Source organism: Melitaea cinxia, chromosome 18, assembly GCF_905220565.1.
Source record: "Melitaea cinxia chromosome 18, ilMelCinx1.1, whole genome shotgun sequence".
NCBI lineage: Eukaryota > Metazoa > Arthropoda > Insecta > Lepidoptera > Nymphalidae > Melitaea > Melitaea cinxia.
This window is the reverse complement of record NC_059411.1, coordinates 9,653,480-9,678,993: the sequence shown is the minus strand read 5'-3', so window position 1 is coordinate 9,678,993 and position 25,514 is coordinate 9,653,480. Positions and strand designations below refer to the sequence as shown.

General features: G+C 36.3%; 2 protein-coding genes and 1 long non-coding RNA gene across 3 annotated transcripts; 2 read left to right on the top strand and 1 right to left on the bottom strand.

Moving 5' to 3' along the window:
* LOC123662107 (piggyBac transposable element-derived protein 4-like) lies at positions 1 to 1,785 on the top strand. The gene has a single exon (XM_045596992.1). The coding sequence runs from the start codon at positions 1 to 3 to the stop codon at positions 1,783 to 1,785; it is 1,785 nt and encodes a 594-aa protein (XP_045452948.1).
* Positions 1,786 to 2,183: 398 nt separating this feature from the next.
* LOC123662090 lies at positions 2,184 to 25,514 on the top strand. The gene is made up of 3 exons (XR_006744442.1): positions 2,184 to 2,473; positions 6,174 to 6,188; positions 25,505 to 25,514. It is a non-coding gene; the product is annotated as an uncharacterized LOC123662090 (long non-coding RNA).
* LOC123662089 (dihydroxyacetone phosphate acyltransferase) lies at positions 3,733 to 20,556 on the bottom strand. The gene is made up of 11 exons (XM_045596978.1): positions 20,237 to 20,556; positions 19,646 to 19,822; positions 19,172 to 19,301; positions 17,316 to 17,519; positions 14,148 to 14,299; positions 13,394 to 13,883; positions 9,569 to 9,706; positions 9,302 to 9,381; positions 8,757 to 8,909; positions 7,603 to 7,751; positions 3,733 to 4,054 (listed from the first exon to the last, which is right to left on the bottom strand). Exons 1-11 carry the CDS (start codon positions 20,417 to 20,419, stop codon positions 3,913 to 3,915), a joined length of 1,998 nt encoding a protein of 665 aa, XP_045452934.1. The 5' UTR covers positions 20,420 to 20,556; the 3' UTR covers positions 3,733 to 3,912.

Genomic DNA, 25,514 nt, shown 5'->3' with positions numbered 1-25,514 from the left:
ATGCTTACTGACGAGAATTTGGATTCTGGGCCATCCTGTTCGAAACAAATAGAGGAGGTATCACATACCGAAGGAGGTGAAGATTTAACAATTCCAGCTGAGCAATCTACATCAACTACCAATGTCCTATCCCGAACTTCTTCAACGGATACATGTCATAATATCAGAGTTCCTTCACCAGAAACAACAACAGTTCTACTATCTGATACAGATTCATCTGACGATGAAGAAAATACGTGGAAGAAGGTTTTGTTTCCACAAAAACCTGATTTAGACAGTTTTGACAGTATTCCTCTCCAATCAAGACAGTTTTTCCCTAGTAGAACTAGACCTGTTAGTTATTTTTCAACATTTTTCAATGAAGACGTGATTGAATTGATTATTACACAAACCAATATATACGCAGAACAGAACCGTAGCCGTAACTGGACACCTGTAAATTCTGTTGAGATAAAAGCATTTATTGGGATGATTATAATGATGGGTATCAATCCACTGCCTTCCATAGACCTATATTGGTCTAGTGACCCATTTTTCAGGAACAACGAAATAGCTGCAGTAATGCCAATAAAAAGGTTTACGAAAATCTTAGAAAATTTACACTTGAACGATAACAAAGAAATGCCGTCGAGAGAAGCACCTGATTACGACAAACTGTATAAGATTCGTCCGTTTTTAGAATTAATTAATAAGGCTTGTCAAAACAATGCGAAAAATACAACATCCCAATCAATAGATGAAGCGATGGTTAAATTCAAAGGCGTTTCGTCGCTGAAGCAGTATATGCCAATGAAACCCGTGAAAAGAGGCTACAAAATATGGACAAGAGCCGATAGTGCAACAGGTTACGTCTTTGAATTTGACGTTTATACCGGTAAACGTGATGATAACACAACTGAAGTTGGACTGGGAGGAAATGTTATAAAACGACTGACGAAAAAACTGGTCGATGAGAGGTTTCAGGGACATGTGACCTTTGACAATTTTTTCTCGTCGTATGAAATTATGCAACACTTATATGATAAAGGCATTTATGCCACTGCCACAGTAATAAGCCGAAAAGATCTCCCTCATTTTTACAAAAAAAGTAATAAAGGTAAGAATTTGAAGCTCGATCGAGGCGAAATGAAGTGGCGTACGAAGAAAAACGTTGCTTTTGTTGCTTGGCAAGATAATAAAATAATTTCGTTTTTAACTACAGCGTTCCACCCGAAATTAGATAAGACCTTTTGTGACAGAAAACAAAAAGATGGTACAAAAAAGGCGTTTCAGTGTCCTTTGGCGGTGTTACAATACACTGAAAGAATGGGCGGGGTCGATCGATTTGATCACCTCAGAAGTACATACGAAGTTAGCAGGCGAAGCAAGAAGTGGTGGCTCCGTTTGTTTTATTTTTGCGTGGACCTATGCATTGTAAACTCTTTTTTGTTGTACACCACTAACAAAAGAGTGCACAATCCACTGTCACAACTCCATTTTCGACTGAGTTTAGCCCGTGGTTTGATAAACGGCTATACTTCTAGAAAAAGAAGTTTGGAGAGCGAACCTCAGTATTTGAAAAAGAAGCCAAAAATGTCAACCAATATCCAAAAGAAGATAGGAGTAGACGAAGATATTCGACTGTCCAATGTTGGCATTCACAGACATGAAAAAATTGAAACGTGGCGTCGCTGTCGAATGTGCAGCACAAAAACTAATAATAAGAGGTCCAAGATACAGTGCTCCACATGCAAGGTGGCACTTTGTGTCGTACCTTGTTTTGACTTGTTTCATTCTTCCGATTAACAATAAATGTAAATTTTGTTTGAAAATCTGATTTTTCTATCAATAAATGAGACATTTTCAGAAAAAGTATGTTTTATTTCCGGGCAGTGGCAACTATTTTGCCACCACAGTTTTCAAAAAAACCAAAAAAGTAAAAAATTAAAATTTCGCCTATTTGTGACCCTAATCATATTACTGTCAACCCCCATTAACACGTTGGACGCCATGACGGACACCATATGTCCGACAGCATACTTTCGCCTGGGGCCACACCAATAAATCGAGAATCGTCAAAAAATTGTTAAGGTGTTTTTCTGCAAATATTGTCAGCGAAAACCTCAAAAATAATGGGCGACTGACGGAAACAGTTATTTACCCATTATTTTCCAAGATCTCAAGTGGCAGACACCAGCTATAACATTTTTGGAAACAATTTGTTAAAAAGCCTATAAATTCAAAGTGTTTTCGATTTTTTTTTTTTGTGCTATGTGGCCTTATTGCACTGTGAGGCCGCGCGGGTCACTTGCCTTAGTAAAAACAGTCGAAACACTGTCTGTCGGCTCCCTAGAGGCTTCTGAAGTGATCGAGGGCATGCGGACACATGGTGTCCGACACGGCCTCTTGGACCCAATATAATGGCAGTCACATGGTGTCCGTCGCGGCCCACTGGACTAAACATGGTTTTTGGTCTGGCGTTCAACGTGTTAACGTACACGTTGCTATCACATCTAGTTTCCTTTGCCTTATAAAGGGTTAAATAACTAAAATGTACACACTTGTATCCTTTTTTTTTAAAGGTAACTAGGTCAGCAAACAAGCATACGGCTCATCTGATGGTGAGCGATTACCGTAGCTTATAAACGACTGCAACACCAGAAGCATCGCAAGCGCGTTGCCGACCCTATCTCCGATTCCCCCCAGGAGCTCTGGTCACCTTACTCACCAACAGGAACACAACACTGCTTGAAAACACCATTATTAAGTTGTGATCCTGTGTAAGGTCGAGGTATTCCCCCAGTCGGGCTGCTCCATATTTTGAGCAGGAAATTTTCTGCTGTGCCCTACTTCAGTCAATCGAGCAGAATCCTGGACCCTGTGGGTGACATTTTAATCATTTACCCGGCCGGTCCTTGATGGTCTACCCTTCTTGAGTGGTAATTAAAACATAAAAAGAAGTACAATAATTATTGTTTATCAAACTACTGTGTCTAAAGACTGTATTATATTGACTGTATCATTATATCTGTCTTCTGTCGGTAGTCCTAATAAATATATAAATAAAATATAAACTTATAATAATACCGCATTACTTGAAACGTTTAAGCATTAACCATTTGTATTGAACGCAACAAGAGTGAGAATATCTAACTAACTTATTATTAGAGTTTTAGAGTTTTAAAAAGTGCATCACATTCTATTCTGGAGTATTTCAACTGTATGGAATTTTGTTCACTAAACCTATGAGTTTAATAATAAAATAGTACAAGTCTTAAATGAATAAAATTTAAACCTTCGTGGTTACTTTATGTTGACAAACTTCCAAGCAAAACTATTTAGATTTACGTCAGACATGAAGATACTGTATCTGTTTAGTCAACACGTTTAGATATTCACATCAACGCTAAAATATAATAATTACGTACTTTTTTTTTTTTTTGTAAAATTGTAATTAATCTGTTTATTGCATAATAACATTTGACATCGTTGACATTTGTCATTGATGAAATATCTGAAGCCACAAGTTTTCGGCTAATTTTTTTTTTCTAGAGCTGGCGCTGGTGACAGGCTGATTTAATTCAGTTCAGTTCAACATTCAACATTTCTTTTATAACATCACAAACAATTCGCATACGTATACTTTTCCAATCAATTTTTAAAAGTACCACATCAAAATTTTTAAAATATATTTCTACACAAACATAAAATATTTAATTAAAATCTTAATTTATGAAAATTAAGGAAATTCATTTATAAAATTTATACTTTTACATTTTATATAACAATTGACGCTTTACTCACATTTAAATTGATTATTGGAAGCATTATTGTAATCCTACTCAAATCCGGTAAATTTAAGATCCTACTTACAATAATTTTAGGTGACCTAAGTATTTAATACTAAACCACAGTGGTGAGACAGTATTTGTTCTACAACTTTGCTTTTAAATCTTGATTAAATAATACTATGTTATTACCAAAGTCAACTTTAATTTCTGGTAAAACTGTAGCTATCAACTGACGACACTCTTCAAGTTTCTCTGGAACCGATTCATAAACTATTTCTTTTTCACTGAAACAAATATTTTTTTAATGTATAATTACATAATTTTATCATATTTTCTTGATGAAGGGGTTGAAGTAATTAATGGTCACAGTACATCCTCGCTGTGTTTGTATAGTTCTTCCAGATATTTGTAGTTGTCTTGCACATTCGTGTTTACGTGATGTTGCTCTGGATGTAATATTTTCATTCTACCGGAGGTGAGTATGAGACGTTATGTTATTAAAATGTTGTTGTCGAAGCAGTCGTAAAATAAAAATCGGATTTTAAAGTAGCACGGCAATCTTTACTATACACGAAAACGTAATACGCAAAGAGCAACACGGAGGGGAGTAGCCATGTACAGGCGTTCCCCTCTGTCAAGGTATAAGGCCAAATGGCCATATGCGTACAATAAAACTAGTTGCAGCCGCACTGATCACTAGACTAAATCTAGTTGCGCGATTGAATCAACGTCCTTCAAAAAATGCCAAATTGTTCTGTTTTTTGCTTCAAAAAAAGATCTGCCACGTCAAATTTACTAAAACATGGCGTTACCTTTCATACGTAAGTATTTTTTAATCACATTATTACTTGTATACTTCTTTTAAACCTTTTTTAAACTTAAAAATTACAAATATTATCGTTCGTGTTAACTCGATTTATTTACCAACATAGGCCGCTCGCCCTCATACAATATGCGGATCGGTCGAGCGACTGATCGAAGTCTATTTCCGAGAAGTCACTGTCGCCGAGCGATAGTGTTGTTACCGGTTTGTTTGTAGATAGTTATCGATAAAAACGGCAAAGGCAAAAGAGGTGACAGACATTTTTGAGATCTTGATTTATTTATAATATAATATTGCTAGCTTTTTTTAATAAACATAGTTATATAATAAAATTGCATTAAATTAAATATAATACGCGTATTACGAGTATTAATACATTTTACTAGAATTACTTAATGTGAACTTCCACCATAATGTTTTATATAAAAATTTGGCAGGTTTTCTAAAAATCCAAATTTAAGGGATACATGGAAAAAAATTGTGATAACAGACAGACCTGGACGCCCACAAAAAATAGTGTAGTTTGTTCAGATCATATCAATACCACTAACTTTCAAGTGTTGGCGAACAATAGAGGGATTAGTCGAGAGCACCAAACCAACACTAACGCCACACTGTTTTTGTCCCGTAAGTTTTTTTTTGTCTCATGTACAAGGTAATCAAGATATGGTTCACCTTTGGCATAGTAGTGAAACGAAACTTAGATTTGTCAACTTTGAAAATTAACAATGTTAAATCCATCCCTTCAGAGTCATCAACAAATCATTCAATCTAGCAGATGACAGGCTATCATCTTATGATGCCATTAGTGCTACGCTCCCTATTCCTGATTCGTTGACATCACAGTGTACATCATCAACTCCTCAAAATGTGGGTTAATTTTAAATCGTTTATTGTAGACTGGCATTGTTTGGCACAACAACGTTGCACCAAACGTATTGTGACATAATTATAATAGTTAGACATATGCTGTCGCGACACTTTTTAACCGACTTCCAAAAAGGGAGTAGGGTCTCAATTCGACTGTTTTTTTTATGTATGTTACTTCAGAACTTTTGACTGGGTGGACCAATTTTGATAATTTTTAATTTAATAGAAAGCTGATGTTTATCATGTAGTTGCGCCTAAATTTCTTCGAGATCTGATAACATCTTTTTGAGTAACCTTTGATAACGCGTTTATATTACATATATTGTATTACTTGTCGATGTAATTGAAGTCAGTTTTTTTTTTCGTTTGCGAGCAAATACAATTATAGTAGATAATGATGTATTCTACAAAGTCTTACTACATTTTGTATTTCTATTATCATTAGTTTTTGCAGCGCACGCAATGTAAGGAATTTTTTAGGATATTTTTTTATCCCTTGGGTTACATTATTGGAGTTTTAGTAAAGATCCCTAATATTTTTAAAAATATAGTATAACCTATGTCGCTCAAGGGTAGTGTAGCTTCTCAACGATGAAATAATTTTTTGAATCGGTCCAATAGTTTCGGAGCCTATTCAATGCTAACAAACAAACAATCAAATCTTTACTCTTTATAAACGTTTATTTTACATGAAGATGTTTGATTTGTAGTATATAATAAATTAAGTCTATTTTTATAATAATATCTTACCTTTGTATCACTTTAAAAAAAAATATTTCCCTAACCGAGTAGTTGAATTTATCGATAATGCATATCGACAGTTGTTACAACCACGGCTGTTAGCAACTTTTCAGTGTAGTTGCGGCGTGTCATTATACTGTAATGACATAGAATGTATCTATGTGTGTGTGAAAAATGTAAGAGTGATTTTAATTTAGTATGTGTGAGTTTCGTAGTGACAGACGATTATTTTTGTGTGGGAATTAGATAAAGTGTGCATGTGTGTAATTTCCCCCCGCAAAAAATGACAGAAAGTTTTGTATCGGTAACAAACGCAATGGCCACTCCCCTCCGTGTTGCTCTATGCGTAATACGCATCAATTGATATTTATTTATAAGTAATCTAACATTTTTTTTTTCACGGTTAGTCGGAGATGCAAGTTCGATACCCGCTGGAACTTCCTAATGTGTGGATAACACAAAAATAAAATCGTACAAAGTAATCTAACATTTAAATTATAAAACTAGGAATCAAAAGTCAATAATCGTTATTTAAAAAAGAAATATTATACATTATCGCCCTTCGAGCCGGCGGTGACCTTAAAGATTAAAAATGCAAAATACAAATAAAAAGTGTAAATCTATTCTGCTTACTTTTTATTTATTATGTACATACATTTATATTAAACAATACAAATTAAATAAATATTTAGTGGTATTTATGATACACACAAGTATTAAAGAATCATTTTGTATGAATGCTTATCTGAAATTAAGAAGCATTTGCATTTGCTCAGTCGTAGGGAATTTTCTTACATACACGTTCTGTATTAGTGCAGTATCAACTATTGTATATACGGAGCGTCCCTGCCTAGCGCGAATTTGTCCTTGAAACAAGATAAGATCTTTGCCTTCCTTACCGTAGGCCATTTACTGGTTTAATATTACAGTACGTGCTGTGTGGCTACGGCACTAAAGAATTTAGCCACCCCCTCTCTTCCCGTGGGTGTCGTAAGAGGCGACTAAGGGATAACAAGGTTCCACAACCACCTTGGAACTTAAGAAGCCGACCGATGGCGGGATAACCATCCAACTGCTGGCTTTGAAATACACAGGCCGAAGACGGGCAGCAGCGTCTTCGGTGCGACAAAGCCAGTACTGCGGTCACCAACCCGCCTGCCCAGCGTGGTGACTATGGGCAAAACACATGAGTTCACGTTATGTTTGGCGTCAACTTGTGGAGGCCTATGTCCAGCAGTGGACTGTATAGGCTGTAATGATGACGTGATGGTGATTACATACTTATGCGATAAGACCGCCTTTTGTACTTTTTCTTCCTTTTGTAATTTCTTTGAATTTTATTTTCTGGTGTACAATAAAGAATACATTATTACGTGTAACAGTGTAGATTCAACTAACCTGTTTTGTTTACTGAGCGCCCCTGCAAGCAATAATCCTCGTAAGCAGTTGGCCGCCGCCTCCAGACTCAAGCAGTACGGGTGGTTGTGGCCCAACTCTGCTCGCTCTTGAACCAGCTTCAACGCTTGCTTGTGCTCGTAGTTATTACACTGAAATTATTTCGTATTTATATAGTTCAATAATAAATAGGAGCCGTCCAAGTAAGCCGGCGTCAAACTTCGTGGGTGTTGTTTGGGTTCGTGCTTAATGTTGTTTCGACGACTTGCTTACTTGTGTATGTAAGGCCCGATGTACAACAAAACGGAGAGCAGAGAAGACGAGAGGAGACGAAAAGAGATTTGTTTTGAATGGCCAATCAGAATTAGTAATTTCCACATGTCTCTGCTTAGCTTCGGAAACGGATCAGAGTAGAGAACTCATGTGTCAGAGATATCTCATTTTCTTATAGAAAGTAGTGCCACGAGCGCGATTGTTCAAATAGTGAAGAATTCATTGTGTTTCTTCAAACTCTAATTCCTCTCCTCAAGTAAATTGATATATAACTTTAGTAACGACATGAAGTCTTCATGAATATTTCCTAGACAGCATTTGAATGATTTCCAGCTCTTCATAGCTCACCACTCTCCGAATCACATCTCTCCACTTTGGTGGAAAAGCTTGCCAGCTTCGTAACACATCTTCTCTTGTCTCCGCTTTGTAAAAACCGGGCCTAATGGGCCTATTTTTGAAATTAAAGGAATGTTCCTTCAATTTGTCATTTTCTATCCAATTTAGTTTTTTTGCGGCATTTCTTTTGATAAAGAAAGAGTTCATTCAAGGAGTTTAAACATGAAAGGATTATATTGAAATATTTACTAAAAAATTATGAATTAAAAAAAGAGTGTGTGCTTTAGAACGCACGGCAGAAGTGATAACTTTATTGGCAATCGTAGTCAAACAATAACGATATAAGTCCCGAGTTCACCCGATCAAGCTTTTCACTGTTCAGCAGCGAAGAGCAGCTGTCTGTGTATTTCTCGCTCGGGTGCACTCGGCGGTCCCGAGTTCACCCGATCGACCCTTTCACCTCAGAGCGTGACGGATCAGCCTAACTCTCTACTAAGAAGTGTTCACTTTAAAAAAAACGGATAAAATATGTTAAGTATGAAGTGTACCTGCATCATAACTTCCACACAATTCAGTAGAGTTCGTAACGCCGGAAAGACGGCGTTTTGCAGGAAAGTACATAGTGCGAGGTTTTCACCGCGCTCGTACTGTGACGTCACCACCCCGTTGCGTAAACAGTACTGCAGAGCTTCGTTGAATTTCTGTAAATTTAAATGTTATATTCCGTGTACACATCTTCTAAGGAAGTACTTATTGAATTTACGTGTTTTAACATTTCTTTAGAAATATGCACAAATTTGAACAATGTTTCTTTTCACTGCAGAGCATAATACAAACTTTCAAAACACATTTAAACACTTCTAAACTAACCTAATTTATTTATGCTCAACATTAACGTCTTAAATGTCCATTTGAACATTATTTTAATAACATTCACTTCTGAGAGGATATCAAAATAACACAACTGTACTAAAACAAACATAGACAATTCCAAGTAACTTATATCGTATTAAACAATAGTAAGGCCAAAGCCTTATTGCGTATATTTTATAACTTACAGTGGAAGATATACAATAACTAAACATTTACTTACATGTTCTTCAGTCTTCTCTAAATGGAAAAATTCATGTCTTAGCATTTTTCTAATTCTGCAATAATCTGCAGACAGTTCCTCTGTGAAAACAATGTGTGTTAACATTATTATGTGATATACATATACACGTCTTATACACATAGGAAAATGTTCAATGTGTTGAAACCACTTGTGTTTGTATGTATATGTGTGTGTGTGTATGTGTGTGTGTTTGTGTGTGTGTGTGTTATGTTGTGTGCGTGTGTTTGTCTGAATTTATAGAATTACCTTTAGTAGAAACTCCTCTATTAACAATAACGTGTACGAGAGCGGGCGGCACCAGGTAGTGTAGAACAGGATTTACGTACAATTGTAACTGTATTATTGGTATGGCATTCACCATGGTTTCAGCCTTGAGGGTGTGACCTAGGGATTAGTCATGAGATTAAAATTCAGCAAGAACAGGTCGGTATTTAACATATTGTTTTAAAACGAACGAATACACATATATAATATACCCGATAAACTGTCACGCTGTTTGGTGGGTTAAGATATTGTAAAAGTTTTGGTCCAAATAAAGAATTTATTATTTATATTTATAATATAGCCCCCGAATATAACGAAGTCGAAGGGAGATTCTATTCTAGACATTGTCCTTTAAACAGAGTGCAGAAGGATTAATACACAATAAATAATCGTTTTACTGTCATAATGTTAACATGCGAGATAGTTTAGGCTGGGTGTGAAAAAAAAATCGAGAAATGAATCGATAAAATATAATTGTGTTTGCTCGCAAACGAAAAAAAAACCGACTTCAACTACATCGACAAGCAACACAACGTAAGTGAATGAAAAAAAGATCAAGTCAATACGCATTATCAAATATTACTCAAAAAGTATGAGTATTCATCAGATCCCGATCATATTTTAATGGAATTACAAGACAAGTATTAGCTTTCGATTAAAGACAAGAATCATAAAAGTTGGTATACCCAGTGAAAAGTTATGCGTTATAATTATAACACAACGTAGGTCGACGAAACTATAGCCTAGTAAATACACATTATTAGATATTACATTATAGTTCAGAACTCCTGAGCAAAATTTCAATTAACGTTCCCCCTCGCATACCACGATATTCCATTTCACTATTTGCTTATAAAACCCAGAGAACAAACCACGGTTATTATTCCCTCATACATAGACTGAGTGGGCTCTACAGAGAATTTACAGCTAAAAACGAGTCACTAGACATCTTTGCAGATAACCTAGCTATATTAAGAAGAAACTGTTATTATTAATTTATAATAGTAATAGTTATTTAGTTCTATATCGTGTATGTATTTTCCTGTTTAAATTAAACCCTGAATGTGCAAATTTTTTAGAATAAGCAGATGTCAACAGCGCATGCTGGAACAACCTTCAAAAGGAATTATATGTATATTTAATACCTAGGCATATAACTCATTGTAATTTTTTTTTTAATGTAAGTCTGATGGTGGTTCCTATTATATAAATAAATTTCTCGAAAGATACTCAATTAAATTTAAAATCGGTACAAATAGTAAAAAGTTATAAGGTACTACACACATAAAAAAATAATCAAATTAAAAAATGGTCCTTCTATTTTGAAGTCGGGTAAAAATAAAAATATACACGTGTTATAAAATTGGCGTTCTTCAATTTAACTGGAAAAAAACTCTCGATACTCTTTTCCAAATTTAAGGTCGTTATACAAAAAAACTGTGTGGCTACGGCACTAAAGAATTTAGCCACCTCCTCTCTTCCCGTGGGTGTCGTAAGAGGCGACTAAGGGATAACAAGGTTCCACAACCATCTTGGAACTTAAGAAGCCGACCGATGGCGGGATAACCATCCAACTGCTGGCTTTGAAATACACAGGCCGAAGACGGGCAGCAGCGTCTTCGGTGCGACAAAGCCAGCCCTGCGGTCACCAACCCGCCTGCCCAGCGTGGTGACTATGGGCAAAACACATGAGTTCACGTTATTTTTGGCGTAAACTTGTGGAGGCCTATGTCCAGCAGTGGACTGTATAGGCTGTAATGATGATACAAAAAAAAAGTAATCAAAATTCACAGTATGATCATGAAATGACCAGGACATACACGTGACAGCCAATCATGTGTGCCGACAACATGACACCTGCTTACAATATTTGGAACTATATCTAATGACAGGTCGGGATATAGAGACAGCCTGGTCAAGCCTAATTCAATTCCATGCCTTTTCATCGTTTCGGTATTTTTTTTAATATATATAACTAAGTCGGCAAACAAGCGTACGGCTCACCTGATGGTAAGTGATTACCGTAGCCTATAGACGCCTGCAACACCAGAAGCATCGCAAGCGCTTTGCCAACCCTACCCCCAATCTAGCTGTGATCTTCTACAAGGTCGAGGTACAACTCCAGTCGGGTATTGGTAGTTGGTTGGGTAGGTATGAATTTATATCGTAATAAGCTTTTCTACACAAAGTTACTTAAACTTATAAACTACTAAAACAAAAGTACTAAACTCCTCTCCTCGTTAACTCATTCCTGCTTCATTTTTTTAATTATAATTTGGGCTATGGTATACATCTATGTATATCTATGTTGCCATAAACAGAATGACGTCAGTTTTATAACACATTGTAATTAACTATGTTGAATACTAGCCTAATTAAGTCAAATTTATTCAATGAAATTACTATTATCACGTTTCAAATGTTTGTTAAATCAACGGATTAACATTCCGATATTTAAAACGACAATTAAAAATGATAATGTGAACAGTATCAACGTAAAACATTGTAATCGCTATGTGAGGTGATGTTATAGATAACAAATGTAGAAGTTATAAAAATCTGATAAAAGGTAAATCCATAAAATCTGTGCCTATGTCCGTGTTATCTTTATGATTAGATATTTGTTTTTGTTCCTGACTGGCCTACTAATTTTACTAAAAGTTATTTAGTTATTATGTTATTGACGACGCGTTGGCGCAACGGTCACAAAACTGGTTTGTGGCTGTTGCGCTGGCGGTTGCGGGTTCGATCCCCGCAAATGACAAACATTCGTATTGACCATACAGATGTTTGCCGTGGTCTGGGTGTTTGTGCAGTCTTTGTGGGTCTCCCCACCGTGCCTCGTAGAGCACGTTAATCCGTCGGTCCCGGCTGTTGTCATGTACACCTGATAGCGATCGCTACTCATCTCATCACTTCAGCCTATCGCAGTCGACTGCTGGACATAGGCCTCTACATGTTCGCGCCAAAAATGGCGTGAACTCATGTGTGTTGCCCATAGACACACGCTGGGCAGGCGGGTTGGAGACCGCAGGGCTGGCTTTGTCGCACCGAAGACGCTGCTGCCCGTCTTCGGTCTGTGTATTTCAAAGCCAGCAGTTGCATGGTTATCCCGTTATCGGTCGGCTTTTTAAGTTCCAAGGTGGTAGTTGAACTGTGTTATCCCTTAGTCGCCTCTTACGATAGCCACGGGAAGAGGGGGTGGCTATATTCTTTAGTACCGTAGCCACACAGTACTTCACACACACTTCACAGCAATTACACGTAGTTTCTAATAGATTGTTTTAAAATAGGTATAAGCTTTTTAAATTAACATTATGTAAGACTTGGTTTGTAAATTTTTCCAATCATCAGTAGAAGCAGAAACGCACAACAAAATTGCGGGACATATTATATGGTTTTCAAATGGGGGGAGGGGGGCGCTTAAAGGTATTGTGCTCCAGGCGCGAGCTAGGCTAGCTACGCCACTGGTCGGGCTGCTTAAAATATGGAGCAGCCCGACTAGGGTAGTGCCTCGACCTTACAGAAAATCACAGCAAAATAAAATATTATTTAAGCAGTGTTGTGTTCCTGTTGGTGAGTAAGGTGACCAGAGTTCCTGAAAGAATTGGGGATAGGGTTGGCAATGCACTTTCGATGCTTCGGGTGGTGCAAACGTCTATAAGCTACGGTAATCACTTACAATCAGGTGAGCCGAACGCTTGTTTGCCGACTTGGTTATATAAAAAAAGTGGTGGACTTGTGGACATTGGATTTCACGAGTTCTGATATTATATAACTTACCAGACCTACCGAATTATGCCTTACCTTTCATTTTCTTCTGAATATCAGAGTTAACATTCATCAGGGCACTCGAAACCAGCCTTAAGTTATTCTTGCCATCCAATTTCATTAAACTGTTATGCACCACCAAGATCCTTTCAATACTGCCTTTGACATCGTTCTCGAAAACTGAAGCGCCGAGGTCCCTCAAAACCCGGATCAGCCATTCGATTTTCTCCACAACCTGTTCGAAGCTGAACACTTCGTTCTTCATCAGACTCTCCATCAAAACGATGGCTATTAGGTTTGATATCGTTACGACAGTACAGTCCTGCTGCCTTGTCACCATATAATCACCAACATCTTGAATGCTCTTAAACTCATCAGCGGTAAGCTCTTGCAAATCGAGCGGTTTCGACATTTCCGACGAAGCATTCGTTCGACCGATAAATTCTCTTATGGACACCGGGTCGCCGAGATTTATATAAATATTTCCGTAATGATCGTTTAGCCTGTGCAAAGCTTTTAAAAGACCCTGCAAGGAATTTTCTTCAATTAGAAAAATGCTTTATATCTTTTTCTTATCTTTCAAAATCAATAGCATTACATTTGGAATATATTTGTAGTATTTATGGTTAAAACAGCGGCACAATCAAGTAAATTACACATCTTACATTGCTAGTATAAAAGTTTAAATGATCATAATTTTTACTATAAAAACAAATTCCTGTGGTTGTACAATTAATATTTGTAATCAAGATTTTATTAACGAAAAAGATATTATTAATATTATTATTACTCCTGTGGTTTCCTTAGGTTTTGGTACTCCGAGATGCTCGTACGCAAACAGTCCTTGTTCAACGAGACGGTCGTAGCTTATATTGACGGGTACAACTGTGATGTCTGACACTTCTCGCGTGAAGTACGGCATCATCGTCATTGACAGCATACCTGTTTTGAATTAGATAGTTAGGCATATATCTAGGCCCAAACTATACATTATCATATCATAAGATTATCTTCTTATGAGACTCGTCTTATATCTATATAATAAAATAATGAAACGCTAAAAGCGCTTTTCGTTTTATTTATTTTTTACGATATCTGACGGTTAGCCCGATGTTCGAGTCTGCTATTACAATTCAATGTTTAAAGAGTGTAGCAGTATAAGCACGGGTCAGATGCCCCTGGGGGAATTTATGTCAAAATTTTGATGACGAAATCACCGTGTTAAGAGGAACATTTCCCTAGGTTACCACACCTCTGAATGCGCTAGTTTTTCAAAAAAAATTTTTTTTCAAATTTTGAAAAAAAATTTTTTTTTCTCTTGCAATATAATATTTATTTGTAATTTTTCTACCAATCGCTAGATACACTAAAGAAGCATTAAATAAGGTACTTTTGAAGTCTTCGCAGCAATTGATATATCGGAATATCACAAATTCAAAATTTTAAAATTTTAAATCTCACGTATTTTAAGAGACACTATCACGAATTTTTTTGTATAAATAGCCCTTACTACGCTCTATAAAATATATTTTTTTCAAAATTTTCTCTAGGGTAGATCAGTGTTAAAAAAAATATTATTACTATCCTGATATGAATAATTGAGCATCTGAGCAAGTAATACTGCTATAATTTTTAAATGTAATTTTAATATTTACGATATTAATAATTATAACAGTAAGAAATTGATGTGCGATTTTTGTTTTTTATGTTTAAAATTTTTTTATAATTCTTAATGATGAACTTTTACTTGTTTTATGCATTAAGTTGTATTTCTACTCAAGAGGCATGAAAATTAAAAGATTATTTTAGCTACGTCTAAAGAAATTATTTTAGTTTGTGTTTTATTTGGGAATGTTTTATATGAGGTTAATTTATATGTATATTGTTACTATTTTAGTTCTCGGTTTATTGTTACATTTGTTTCGAGCGAGCATCTAGTCGTCGCTCCCAATACGCGACATTTTTATGACTCTGCATTTTTATCAACGAAGATAAATAGCTAAGATCACATGAAATGTTACTATTTAAATACAATGTCACTATGTTACATTACTGCGTTTTCGCCTTTAAATGTTAGTTTTAAATAATTTATTTAAAATTATTTTTATTCAAAATCACAGTATAAAAATATTAAAATCACTATATCAGAATCACTAATATTGAACTATATGGCAGTCAACTTCGTAATAAGATGATTTCGTATCAGCAGACAAAAGAAACATACGTTTAGACCGCGAATTCAAGAAAACAACAAAGTAAACAAACACGCATCAACTTGTCGCGTATTGGGAGCGACGACTAGATGCTCGCTCGAAACAAATGTAACAATAAACCGAGAACTAAAATAGTAACAATATACATATAAATTAACCTCATATAAAACATTCCCAAATAAAACACAAACTAAAAGAATTTCTTTAGACGTAGCTAAAATAATCTTTTAATTTTCATGCCTCTTGAGTAGAAATACAACTTAATGCATAAAACAAGTAAAAGTTCATCATTAAGAATTATAAAAAAATTTTAAACATAAAAAACAAAAATCGCACATCAATTTCTTACTGTTATAATTATTAATATCGTAAATATTAAAATTACATTTAAAAATTATAGCAGTATTACTTGCTCAGATGCTCAATTATTCATATCAGGATAGTAATAATATTTTTTTTAACACTGATCTACCCTAGAGAAAATTTTGAAAAAAATATATTTTATAGAGCGTAGTAAGGGCTATTTATACAAAAAAATTCGTGATAGTGTCTCTTAAAATACGTGAGATTTAAAATTTTAAAATTTTGAATTTGTGATATTCCGATATATCAATTGCTGCGAAGACTTCAAAAGTACCTTATTTAATGCTTCTTTAGTGTATCTAGCGATTGGTAGAAAAATTACAAATAAATATTATATTGCAAGAGAAAAAAAAATTTTTTTTCAAAATTTGAAAAAAAATTTTTTTTGAAAAACTAGCGCATTCAGAGGTGTGGTAACCTAGGGAAATGTTCCTCTTAACACGGTGATTTCGTCATCAAAATTTTGACATAAATTCCCCCAGGGGCATCTGACCCGTGCTTATACTGCTACACTCTTTATAATTATTGGCCATTTTTTTTTATTTTTTGACGCGTTAGCGCAGCGGTCACTGAACTGGCTGTTGCACTAGCTGTTGCGCTTGATCCCCGCTCATGACAAATATTTCTATTTGGCTGGGTTAAGCGTGAAGCGTTTGTTTATTTATTTAATTTTGACGGTTTTAGTAAACATCGTAACAGTAGATCATTATTAATCACGACATCATTATGACACCAATCAGTAGATTACCAAAAATATCAATTCATTCATAGGTTAGTGACCTGCCATTGTAATAAGAATTTAAAAACATGTTTTTTTTTTTCAAAATGAGCATGTTGTTAGTCCTAGCCGCCTTCTCGATTTGGGGGGTTTAGGTACTGAGAAACGATGGATAAAAATGAGCTGTCCTTTAATAATCATCATCATCATCATCATCATTATTACAGCCTATACAGTCCACTGCTGGACATAGGCCTCCACAAGTTTACGCCAAAAATAACGTGAACTCATGTGTTTTGCCCATAGTCACCACGCTGGGCAGGCGGGTTGGTGACCGCAGGGCTAGCTTTGTCGTACCGAAGACGCTGCTGCCCGCCTTCGGCCTGTGTATTTCAAAGCCAGCAGTTGGATGGTTATCCCGCCATCGGTCGGCTTCTTAAGTTCCAAGGTGGTTGTGGAACCTTGTTATCCCTTAGTCGCCTCTTACGACACCCACGGGAAGAGAGGGGGTGGCTAAATTCTTTGGTGCCGTAGCCACACAGCACCTCCTTTAATAGGTCTCATAAAAGTTGAGGTTTTTATTCTTTTTAAGGGGTTGGGGGGGTGAGAAAGTTCCACAAAAAACATGTTGCAACTCTGCATGTCAGGTTCCGCTTTCACTCACCGTACTTGGGCGGGAGGCTCTTGTTGCTCCGACTGCGCGTGCCCTCGAGGAAGAACTCGACGGGCGCGGCGGAGCGGGCCACGAGCGCGCGCACGTAGCGGCGCAGCGTGGCCGCGTACAGCGGCGCGCCCGCCAGCGAGCGGCGGATGTAGAACGCGCCCGTCTCGCGCATGGCGCGCCCCACCACCGCCATCGAGTAGAAGTCTGCTCCGGGTACATTTGGCGGGCTGAATACGTCTTTAAAGTTGCTTCCATAGCGGGGCAATTCAAAAAAAAAAAAAAGGAACGATAACTACGTTCGGGGATACAGTTTGGTTGACGACCGCTCTGGTGTAATGGTGCGTGTGCAGTGTCGGCGGCGCCTAAACACCGACGGTCGCGGGTTCGATTCCTGCTTCGAGTGGATATTTGCGTTTATACATATATTTATTTCCGGTTTGGTTATTCGTCCTTGTGGGTCTTCCTACCGTGGTTCGGAGAGCACGTTAAGCCGTCGGTCCTGGTTGTTGTCATGTACACCTGATAGCGATCGTTACTCATCTCATCACTTCAGCCTATCGCAGTCCACTGCTGGACATAGGCCTCCACAATTTCGCGCCAAAAATGGCGTGAACTCATGTGTGTTGCCCATAGTCACCACGCTGGGCTAGCGGGTTAATGACCGCAGGGCTGGCTTTGTCGCACCGAAGAGGCTGCTGGGGAATATATTCGCAAACCCGCATTTGAACAGCGTGGTGGATTAAGCTCTGATCTTTCTCCTAGACCTATTCCCAGTAGTGAGATATAATGAATGAGAGACGAGTGGGATATATGAAGCGAGTTTGGTGTTGCAGCTACATATCTATCCAAAATATAATTGTGGTCTATAATCGTCAAATAAAAATACAAAAATCTTATATGGAGCATTGGAGCAGCGGGGTAGATTAAGCTCTAACCCTTCTCCTACATGGGGAAAGACGCCTATATATATGCCTATATAGGAGTGAGATATTACAGGCTAAAGCATATACGATTGGAAGGGTTTCAAAAGAGCAATAGTCGAGGGAGTGAAAAATTTTTTCTTTACGAGACTTTTTTAAGTACCTCACAGAAGTCTTGACAAACACCAACATTAGATTTAAAAAAGAATTATCAAAATCAGTCCACTCAGTAAAAAGATCTGAGGTAACATACATTTAAAAAAATCGAATTGAGAACCTGCTCCTTTTTTGGAACTAACAAAGATCCTCTATAATAATAACTAAGATAATCCTAAATAATAACAAAGATACAAAAAAAACATATGTACAACTCTTTAATCCAAAATATTTACATAGTGTTGTTTTTAATTTAGTTTTAATATTTTCATTTGAAATATTTTTAAACAAACCTAGGAGTAAGTAGTTAATAAGTCGAGGTACAATATGAATTAATTCCACTTATAATTTATTTAAATTGCTTAGTTTGCAAACACAAATGCCGTCGCAACTATTCTACAAGTACTAATATTACTTTGCAAACTCATTATTCATACTAATGTCAATACATTGTTATTATTTTCTTCATAAAAAGAATAAGTGGACAAGCATAAACTATTTGCTAAATTGATATTACTACATTTGCAGAAAACTTGACCGCAAAGTTTTCATTTTTTATGCTAAATAATACTATCCATACTATAAGTTATATTAAAGTTGTGCACTCATGAGCCAAAGTGTTGAGTCCCTTGCTTCGAACTCCTTCTACTAGACTTCTTTATTATTTTTTATAACCACTGTGCTAATGAGTCGTCGCTAACATTTTAAACAAACAATAAAAATTATTTACACACCCAATATTGCGGCGACAGCTGGAAACAATAAAAATTATTTACACACCCATTCCCGCAGCGACAGCTGGCACATCTATATCGTAATGATAGCAGAGATATGTCATCAGACAGAAGTCAGCATAGCTTCGATGTGTCGGCAAAAACAGCACTGGATTTTTTCCCATTGTTGATTTTAACTACAAATAAAATTTAAGGAAATATTTATGTTTAAAACTAGCAGTATATAAACTTGAAAATAATAGAATTATAACAAACTAGCTATGCTCCACAATTTCACCCATGTTAATTTGAGAAAAAACTTACTAAAATACTACATAGCCTTTCTAGGAAAAAGAATTTTTCAATTCTGACCAGTAGTGCCTGAGATTAGCGCGTTTAAACAAACAAATGCTACAGCTTAATAATATTACTAGTATAGATAACATTATTATTCAACAAACACAAATTGGATGTTATAATAAATTAAAAATAAGATACAATAAAAGCATTATATAGAAAAAAAAACCACTGTAACTGTTACCTTTAATACTGCAGGTTCATTAACAAATACTCCAATTTTCATCATAAAACATATCTTGAGGAAAACAATGCCCATCCAACGAATCACATACATTTTTTTATCCATTGCTATCTCTTCTAAATAATCTAAGACTTCTTTCCGCAATTGCTCTTTTGATTTTCCATTTTTGATACTTTCCTGAATAATTAAATGTTGATTTAATTTATTTATATTGACTATTATCACTATTTTATTTTAAAAATGACAATAATCACAACAAATTTGTTTCCAAAAAAATCTGCTTCTTAATTAATTTGAGTGGAAGTGTTAGCCTAGGCTTGGTAAATACTAAATTGTCTTTCTCCACAGACAAATTGATGTTCTAAAAAAAATGTCGTTTTAAAATCATAAACTCGAATATTAAATATATACTCAACTATCTGTTAAGGAATTTAACTAGTTATAGTAAAATAATTTTAAGCTTGTAAATTCAAAAGAAACGCAAAATATCGTAAAAATACATTTTTAGTTCTATTTGTACTGGGAGATTTTTAAGCTTGTTACGTTTACGTAAACATACATTTCTTAAAAGTGTAACAAAATAATTCTTACCTTTTCTACAATTGTGTCGATGTATACAGAATCAGCAACAACTTTTTTTAAATCTTGCGGCATGTAATATTTATCTAAGGTAAAGGTTTTCTTAGGATCAAATGATCTTGTCATAAATTTAAATATTCCGAATTGTGTTCTTCTGGGTATTAAAATATCAACAAAATTCACAATTTCACTCATTTTGTCACAAATAATATCCTTAATAACAAATTACAATACAAACAACAAATTATTCTTGTGTATTACATTACTTGGTCTATGGTCTTGTGTAGTTCGCGAACGAACTAGTTCATAAGAGCGCTCCTGCGAACTAGTTCCCAAATGCGTCGCTCCTTAGTTCGTTACATGTATGTATGAGCGAGAGCGCGTCACCGCTTGGTACTGATAATAGATTATACACATAATACTGATATAGATACGCCACTCAGAAATTAAAATTGATGTATCACAACCTCTCCCACCAACAGATGGCATGCACATATGATTTTATTTCTATAATAATACTACAGATGGCGCTGTTTATTTCTTTTTTTTTACCAGAATGATTATTATTCAAATAATATACTGTATGTACTTTTCACTTTTCACTATTGTTCACTATGTACTTTTTACTTTTCACTTTTCACAGGCTCAAAACAAGGTCGGATGCAGTTTTTTTTTAATAGATAGAGTGATCAAAGAGGAAGGTTTATATGTATAATAATATCCATTAAATAGTGGAGAAATACTGTTATTTTTGAGGTTTCTAATGTGATGTCGTAAATAATTACATTTTTTTTGCTTACATTGCAAACGCAGGCTGAACCCTAGGAGATTTATCAAAATAATGTACTAAGTATTGTACACATTGAAAAGGTCTACAGAAAACTTCGCTATGGTATATTTCTATCTCTTATGAATATCCCACAATAACATTTTTTTGTCATTTACATTTTACGACAAATAATGGCTAATTTTCGAAGCGATTTTAACCAATACAGCATTAAGAGCCATTTCACAATTTTACGCTCTGCAAGTTTAGGTAAATTTGGTCGCATCGCGCGAGTCGTACGAGCCGCGCGATCTTTGTGCTAGTACGTATAGTGTGACAACCAAAAGACCATCGTGATCATTTTCTGATGTATAATAAAAATTATAACTATGGTATAAAATGTTTTTTACATAATTAATTTGTTAAAAATTTCAAGTATGTTATATAACAACAGTCAATAAATTTAAAATAAAATTAAAAAAATCAATTTTATGAAACAATTTTTTTAAATTGATTTAGTTTTTTCAGTTTACGAATGAATCTAATATTTACGATATGAATAAAAAAGCATTTAATGACATCGACACCGACAAACATATTAATTAACAAATAACAAGACAAACAGATTGAAATGCCTATTTGTATTGATAGTGTGAGAAAAGAAAATTAAATTATCCATTTGTTTACAGAAATTATCATTATATTATTTTACAGTCATTTTCGTAATATGTTTATTTTATTTATATTTTATTATGAAAGTATCAAATGCTTTTTATCCGCTATAATAACAGGCGCTTGGCGCGTGTGAGCGAAAGAGACGGCTGCGCAGAATTTGGCGTGGACCTTACCTCTAAGAGCGCTAGCGCTCGACTGATTTACCGGGCTTGATGCGTGGCAATATATACTATCTTTTTATTATTTAATATAAAATGTATTAAAAATAATTACATCTTTTAATTATTTTTTTTGTATTCCTTAATGATGTAAGTTTACTTTGATGAAGATAGTTCGTTAAAATTTCTTAGTTTTCTAAGAGAAATATCGCTTTTAAAATTGTACTTATTTGGAAAATATTCGTAACTTTAATTTTTTTTTATCGTTTAATAGAGATACAAATGGAATAAAAATCTATGATAGTGGACAACAAAATTATATTCCACATATTATGATATTTTTTTAAAATGGTTTCAACGTAGAGGTTATTGAAAAGTAGGACTTCAAAGTATACATTGCGACCGTTTACCCAGGGAGGAGGCTGATGAAAAGGTTAATAATTTTATACACATAATATAAATCAAAATTCTGATCTGACTATGGACTACAACAAAGGTTGCTCTATTATATTTCAAGAATATAAATTACATTATTGCATCCAACACTGAGATTAACGACGTCAAAATATTACAATTTCGCGGATTGTTAACGATTTTTGTGAAATGGCTCTTAATCCTTATCTAATTATAATACAGGTACCTAAATACATTGTTGAGTTGAGTTAAGCGATGAAGATATTAGAACTAACCTGCTTCGATTTTTTGACTGCAGCTTAATCTTTGAAGGTGATTTTCTGGATCTTCGAGGCTCGGAGCCACGCCTATTGGTGCGATACGTTGCTGGCAAACGATGACCTTGTTTTGAGCCTCGAGCACGTGTCCTGGATCGACTGCGTGTCGAGGATCCTCCCAGCACAATGCTGAGATGCCTTTTGGTGGACCTTCGTCTACTCTCGGACCTTTCACAAGGCATCTTCACTAGATGTTCAAATTTTGCGATGTCCAATGATCTGATACAATTTTAACAAAGAGTATCTATTACACAAAAACATGTAGTATATCCTAAGCAGGAGGAGGAGAGGAGAGGAAGAGGACGAGGAAGAGGAAGAGGAAGAGGAAGAGGAAGAGGAAGAGGAAGAGGAAGAGGAAGAGGAAGAGGAAGAGGAAGAGGAAGAGGAAGAGGAAGAAGAAGAAGAAGAAAGAAAAGAAGTAAAGTAAAAGAAAGTGGGTTATGTTTTCTTCAGGCAATTGCTTCCAACAGACTATAACGGCATTTACGAGGTATTGTCGGCTGTTGACGTTGCTGTAATTTGCTTTGAGACTTCTTTTTAATTAGTCCCACAGATGTGCTATCGGGTCAAGGTCGGGCCTCATGGCTGGCCACGACAAAACTCTAATATTGGCATCAGAGTGCTCTTTGAGTGATGTGGGCTGTATGTGGGCGGGTATTATCTTGCAATCAACACGAAGTTTTCGCCTATTCTTTGTGAAAATAGGACCAAGTGAGGCCGGATTACACGTTCGACGTAGCTAGCAGCAATCACGGTAACTTCATTCCGAATTACCAGCTCGATTTTGCCTTATAGGCTTATTCCGCCACACACCATGACGCTTAGATCTCCAAATTGGTCTGTTCCGTGGACACAAGGTTCAGAAAAAAGTTCGCCTTCTCTTATCCATACACGCACTCGACGATCGTCACTTAAAAAGTTTACCTTAGTCCGTAAACAGTACTGTTTTCCAGTTATACATAGACCAGTTTGAGTGGTCGATAGCAAACCTTACTCGTGCTGCACGATGAGCACTTGTCGATTTCAGTCGAACAGCGCGAGTTCTGAATCTTTGGCCATCTTCATGAAGTCGATCCTGAATGGTTTTATCACTCGTGCCAGTAGATTGCCGCAGTTGATTTTGTAAGGTAGAGGTCAAGCCCTGCAGAGCGACATTATGACATCAGGGCTAATATACGAATGCCATCAAACAGTGAAACAAAAACCATTACCCTTCAATGGATAAAGGTCACATTCACAGTCGATCGCGAGGCAACGACACGGCTGATCGACTGGCGAGGAAGGGATCGGAGTTGAGGGTCTACGGACCCGAACCCATTCTGCCCCTGCCTTTCGGATTGTTGCACAGCCAGCTGCGAAACAACACCAAGGTAATGCACCAAGAATATTGGACAAACCTAATTACCTGCAGGCATACCAAGGAAGCTCTTCCGAAGATCAACCCGGGATTGTCCCGCAAACTTCGTGGTTATGAGAGAGCTCAGCTCCGACTACTGGTCGGAGCTCTTACCGGACATGCCTTACTTAACAAACATTTACACAATTTAGGTGTTACAGACAGCCCCCTATGCAGAGCGAGCATGGAGCCAGAAGAAACGGCCTCACTCTCCTGCTGGAATGCGGTAGTGTGGCGAACTACAGGACACACACCTCGGGAAATCGCTGTCGCTCCAGGAAGTCGTCGGCAACGTGAAGGGTCTGCTAGGCTTCCTTAAGGAGCTGGGCTGGCACGAATAGTGTCCACAGCCAGTCACGCAAAATAGGCGCATGAAGACGTCGAGTTGCGGAAAATATCCCGTGTCAACAACAACAACAAGGGGTGGTTATCGTCCGCTGCCAACGTGTGGTAAATCTGATATACCGGTCCTCTTGACCTGTTATAGCCCGAGCTCTTCCTGTTCCACGGCTCCTAGCAACATTACCAGTCTCTTGATAACGATCCCAAGCATTCCGGATAGCTCGACACATCAAGCTGTATCGCCACCGATATCTGAGAATTTCCCTCCTGGATCATAGACACCGCTCGTGCTGCCGTTTCCACATCCATGTGAACGCGAGACCTAGGCATAAATAATCACGAATAATACTAAATTCAAAATTTAAAAAAAAACGATGTGCAACAGTAACATTCAGAATGAGACTATGAACACAAGTGATTGAGAATTTGAAAAAAGGGTGATTTTGAAGCACTTAACTTTTTGTGGCTCCCCACTTGAGAATAATATTTGGTAGTAGTAGTTTAGTAGCGCTGATTGTTGGTAGCCGTTATATGCACTCTTGCCTATTTACTTACAATATTCCTACCGTGACGTATAATGGCGTATCAATTATGTCGACACGGCAAAAAATCTAGGTCTTCATTATAGCGCGACTAGTCCTGGTCCTAAGATATCAGTGAAATCTCGAAAAAAGTACATTTTTCATTTCATTCACTAAAAAATCTCCAATATTTTCTTCCTATTAAAACTAAAATTATTCTTGTTCGATCACGCTTAGTTCCTCTCCTTGACTTTGTTGATGCTCGTTATCTAGATGCTATTGAAGAACATGTCAATAAACTAGAGATACGTAAGTTTGATCACGTCTCTAAGTTTCGAACTGAGCTCAAATGACTTCCTATTAGGCTTCGCAGGAATACTCATATGCTTTGTCTCCTTTATAACATTATATTAAATCCCTTGTCTGTAATTACCTTCGCGAGCGTTTTTTATTTTTACACCCTCCTGGTTCCTTGTACCGATCCAATGTACAACTACTGTTGCGTATTCCTTCACACTCTTCCAGTTTCTATACTAATTCCTATAACGTCCACGCAGCTAGGCTGTGGAATTCATTGCCGTCATCAATTCGCACTTGTAGGACTATATATACTTTTAAAAATAAGTTGAAAGAGCATTATCTTTCCTTATCATAATTTTAACTATGTGAGTATAATATATTTATATAATAGTATTTTGTGT

What these genes read in the sequence shown, in the direction of transcription:
- LOC123662089 (XM_045596978.1), bottom strand. Translation starts at nt 20,419, where the DNA reads ATGAGTGAAATTGTGAATTTTGTTGATATTTTAATACCCAGAAGAACA. An exon ending in TAGAGGAGTTTCTACTAAAG is followed by an intron (nt 9,382 to 9,568) that starts GTAATTCTATAA and finishes TTGTTTTCACAG; the next exon opens with AGGAACTGTCTGCAGATTAT. An exon ending in GTGTGGAAGTTATGATGCAG is followed by an intron (nt 7,752 to 8,756) that starts GTACACTTCATA and finishes AAATAATTTCAG; the next exon opens with TGTAATAACTACGAGCACAA.
- LOC123662107 (XM_045596992.1), top strand. Translation starts at nt 1, where the DNA reads ATGCTTACTGACGAGAATTTGGATTCTGGGCCATCCTGTTCGAAACAA.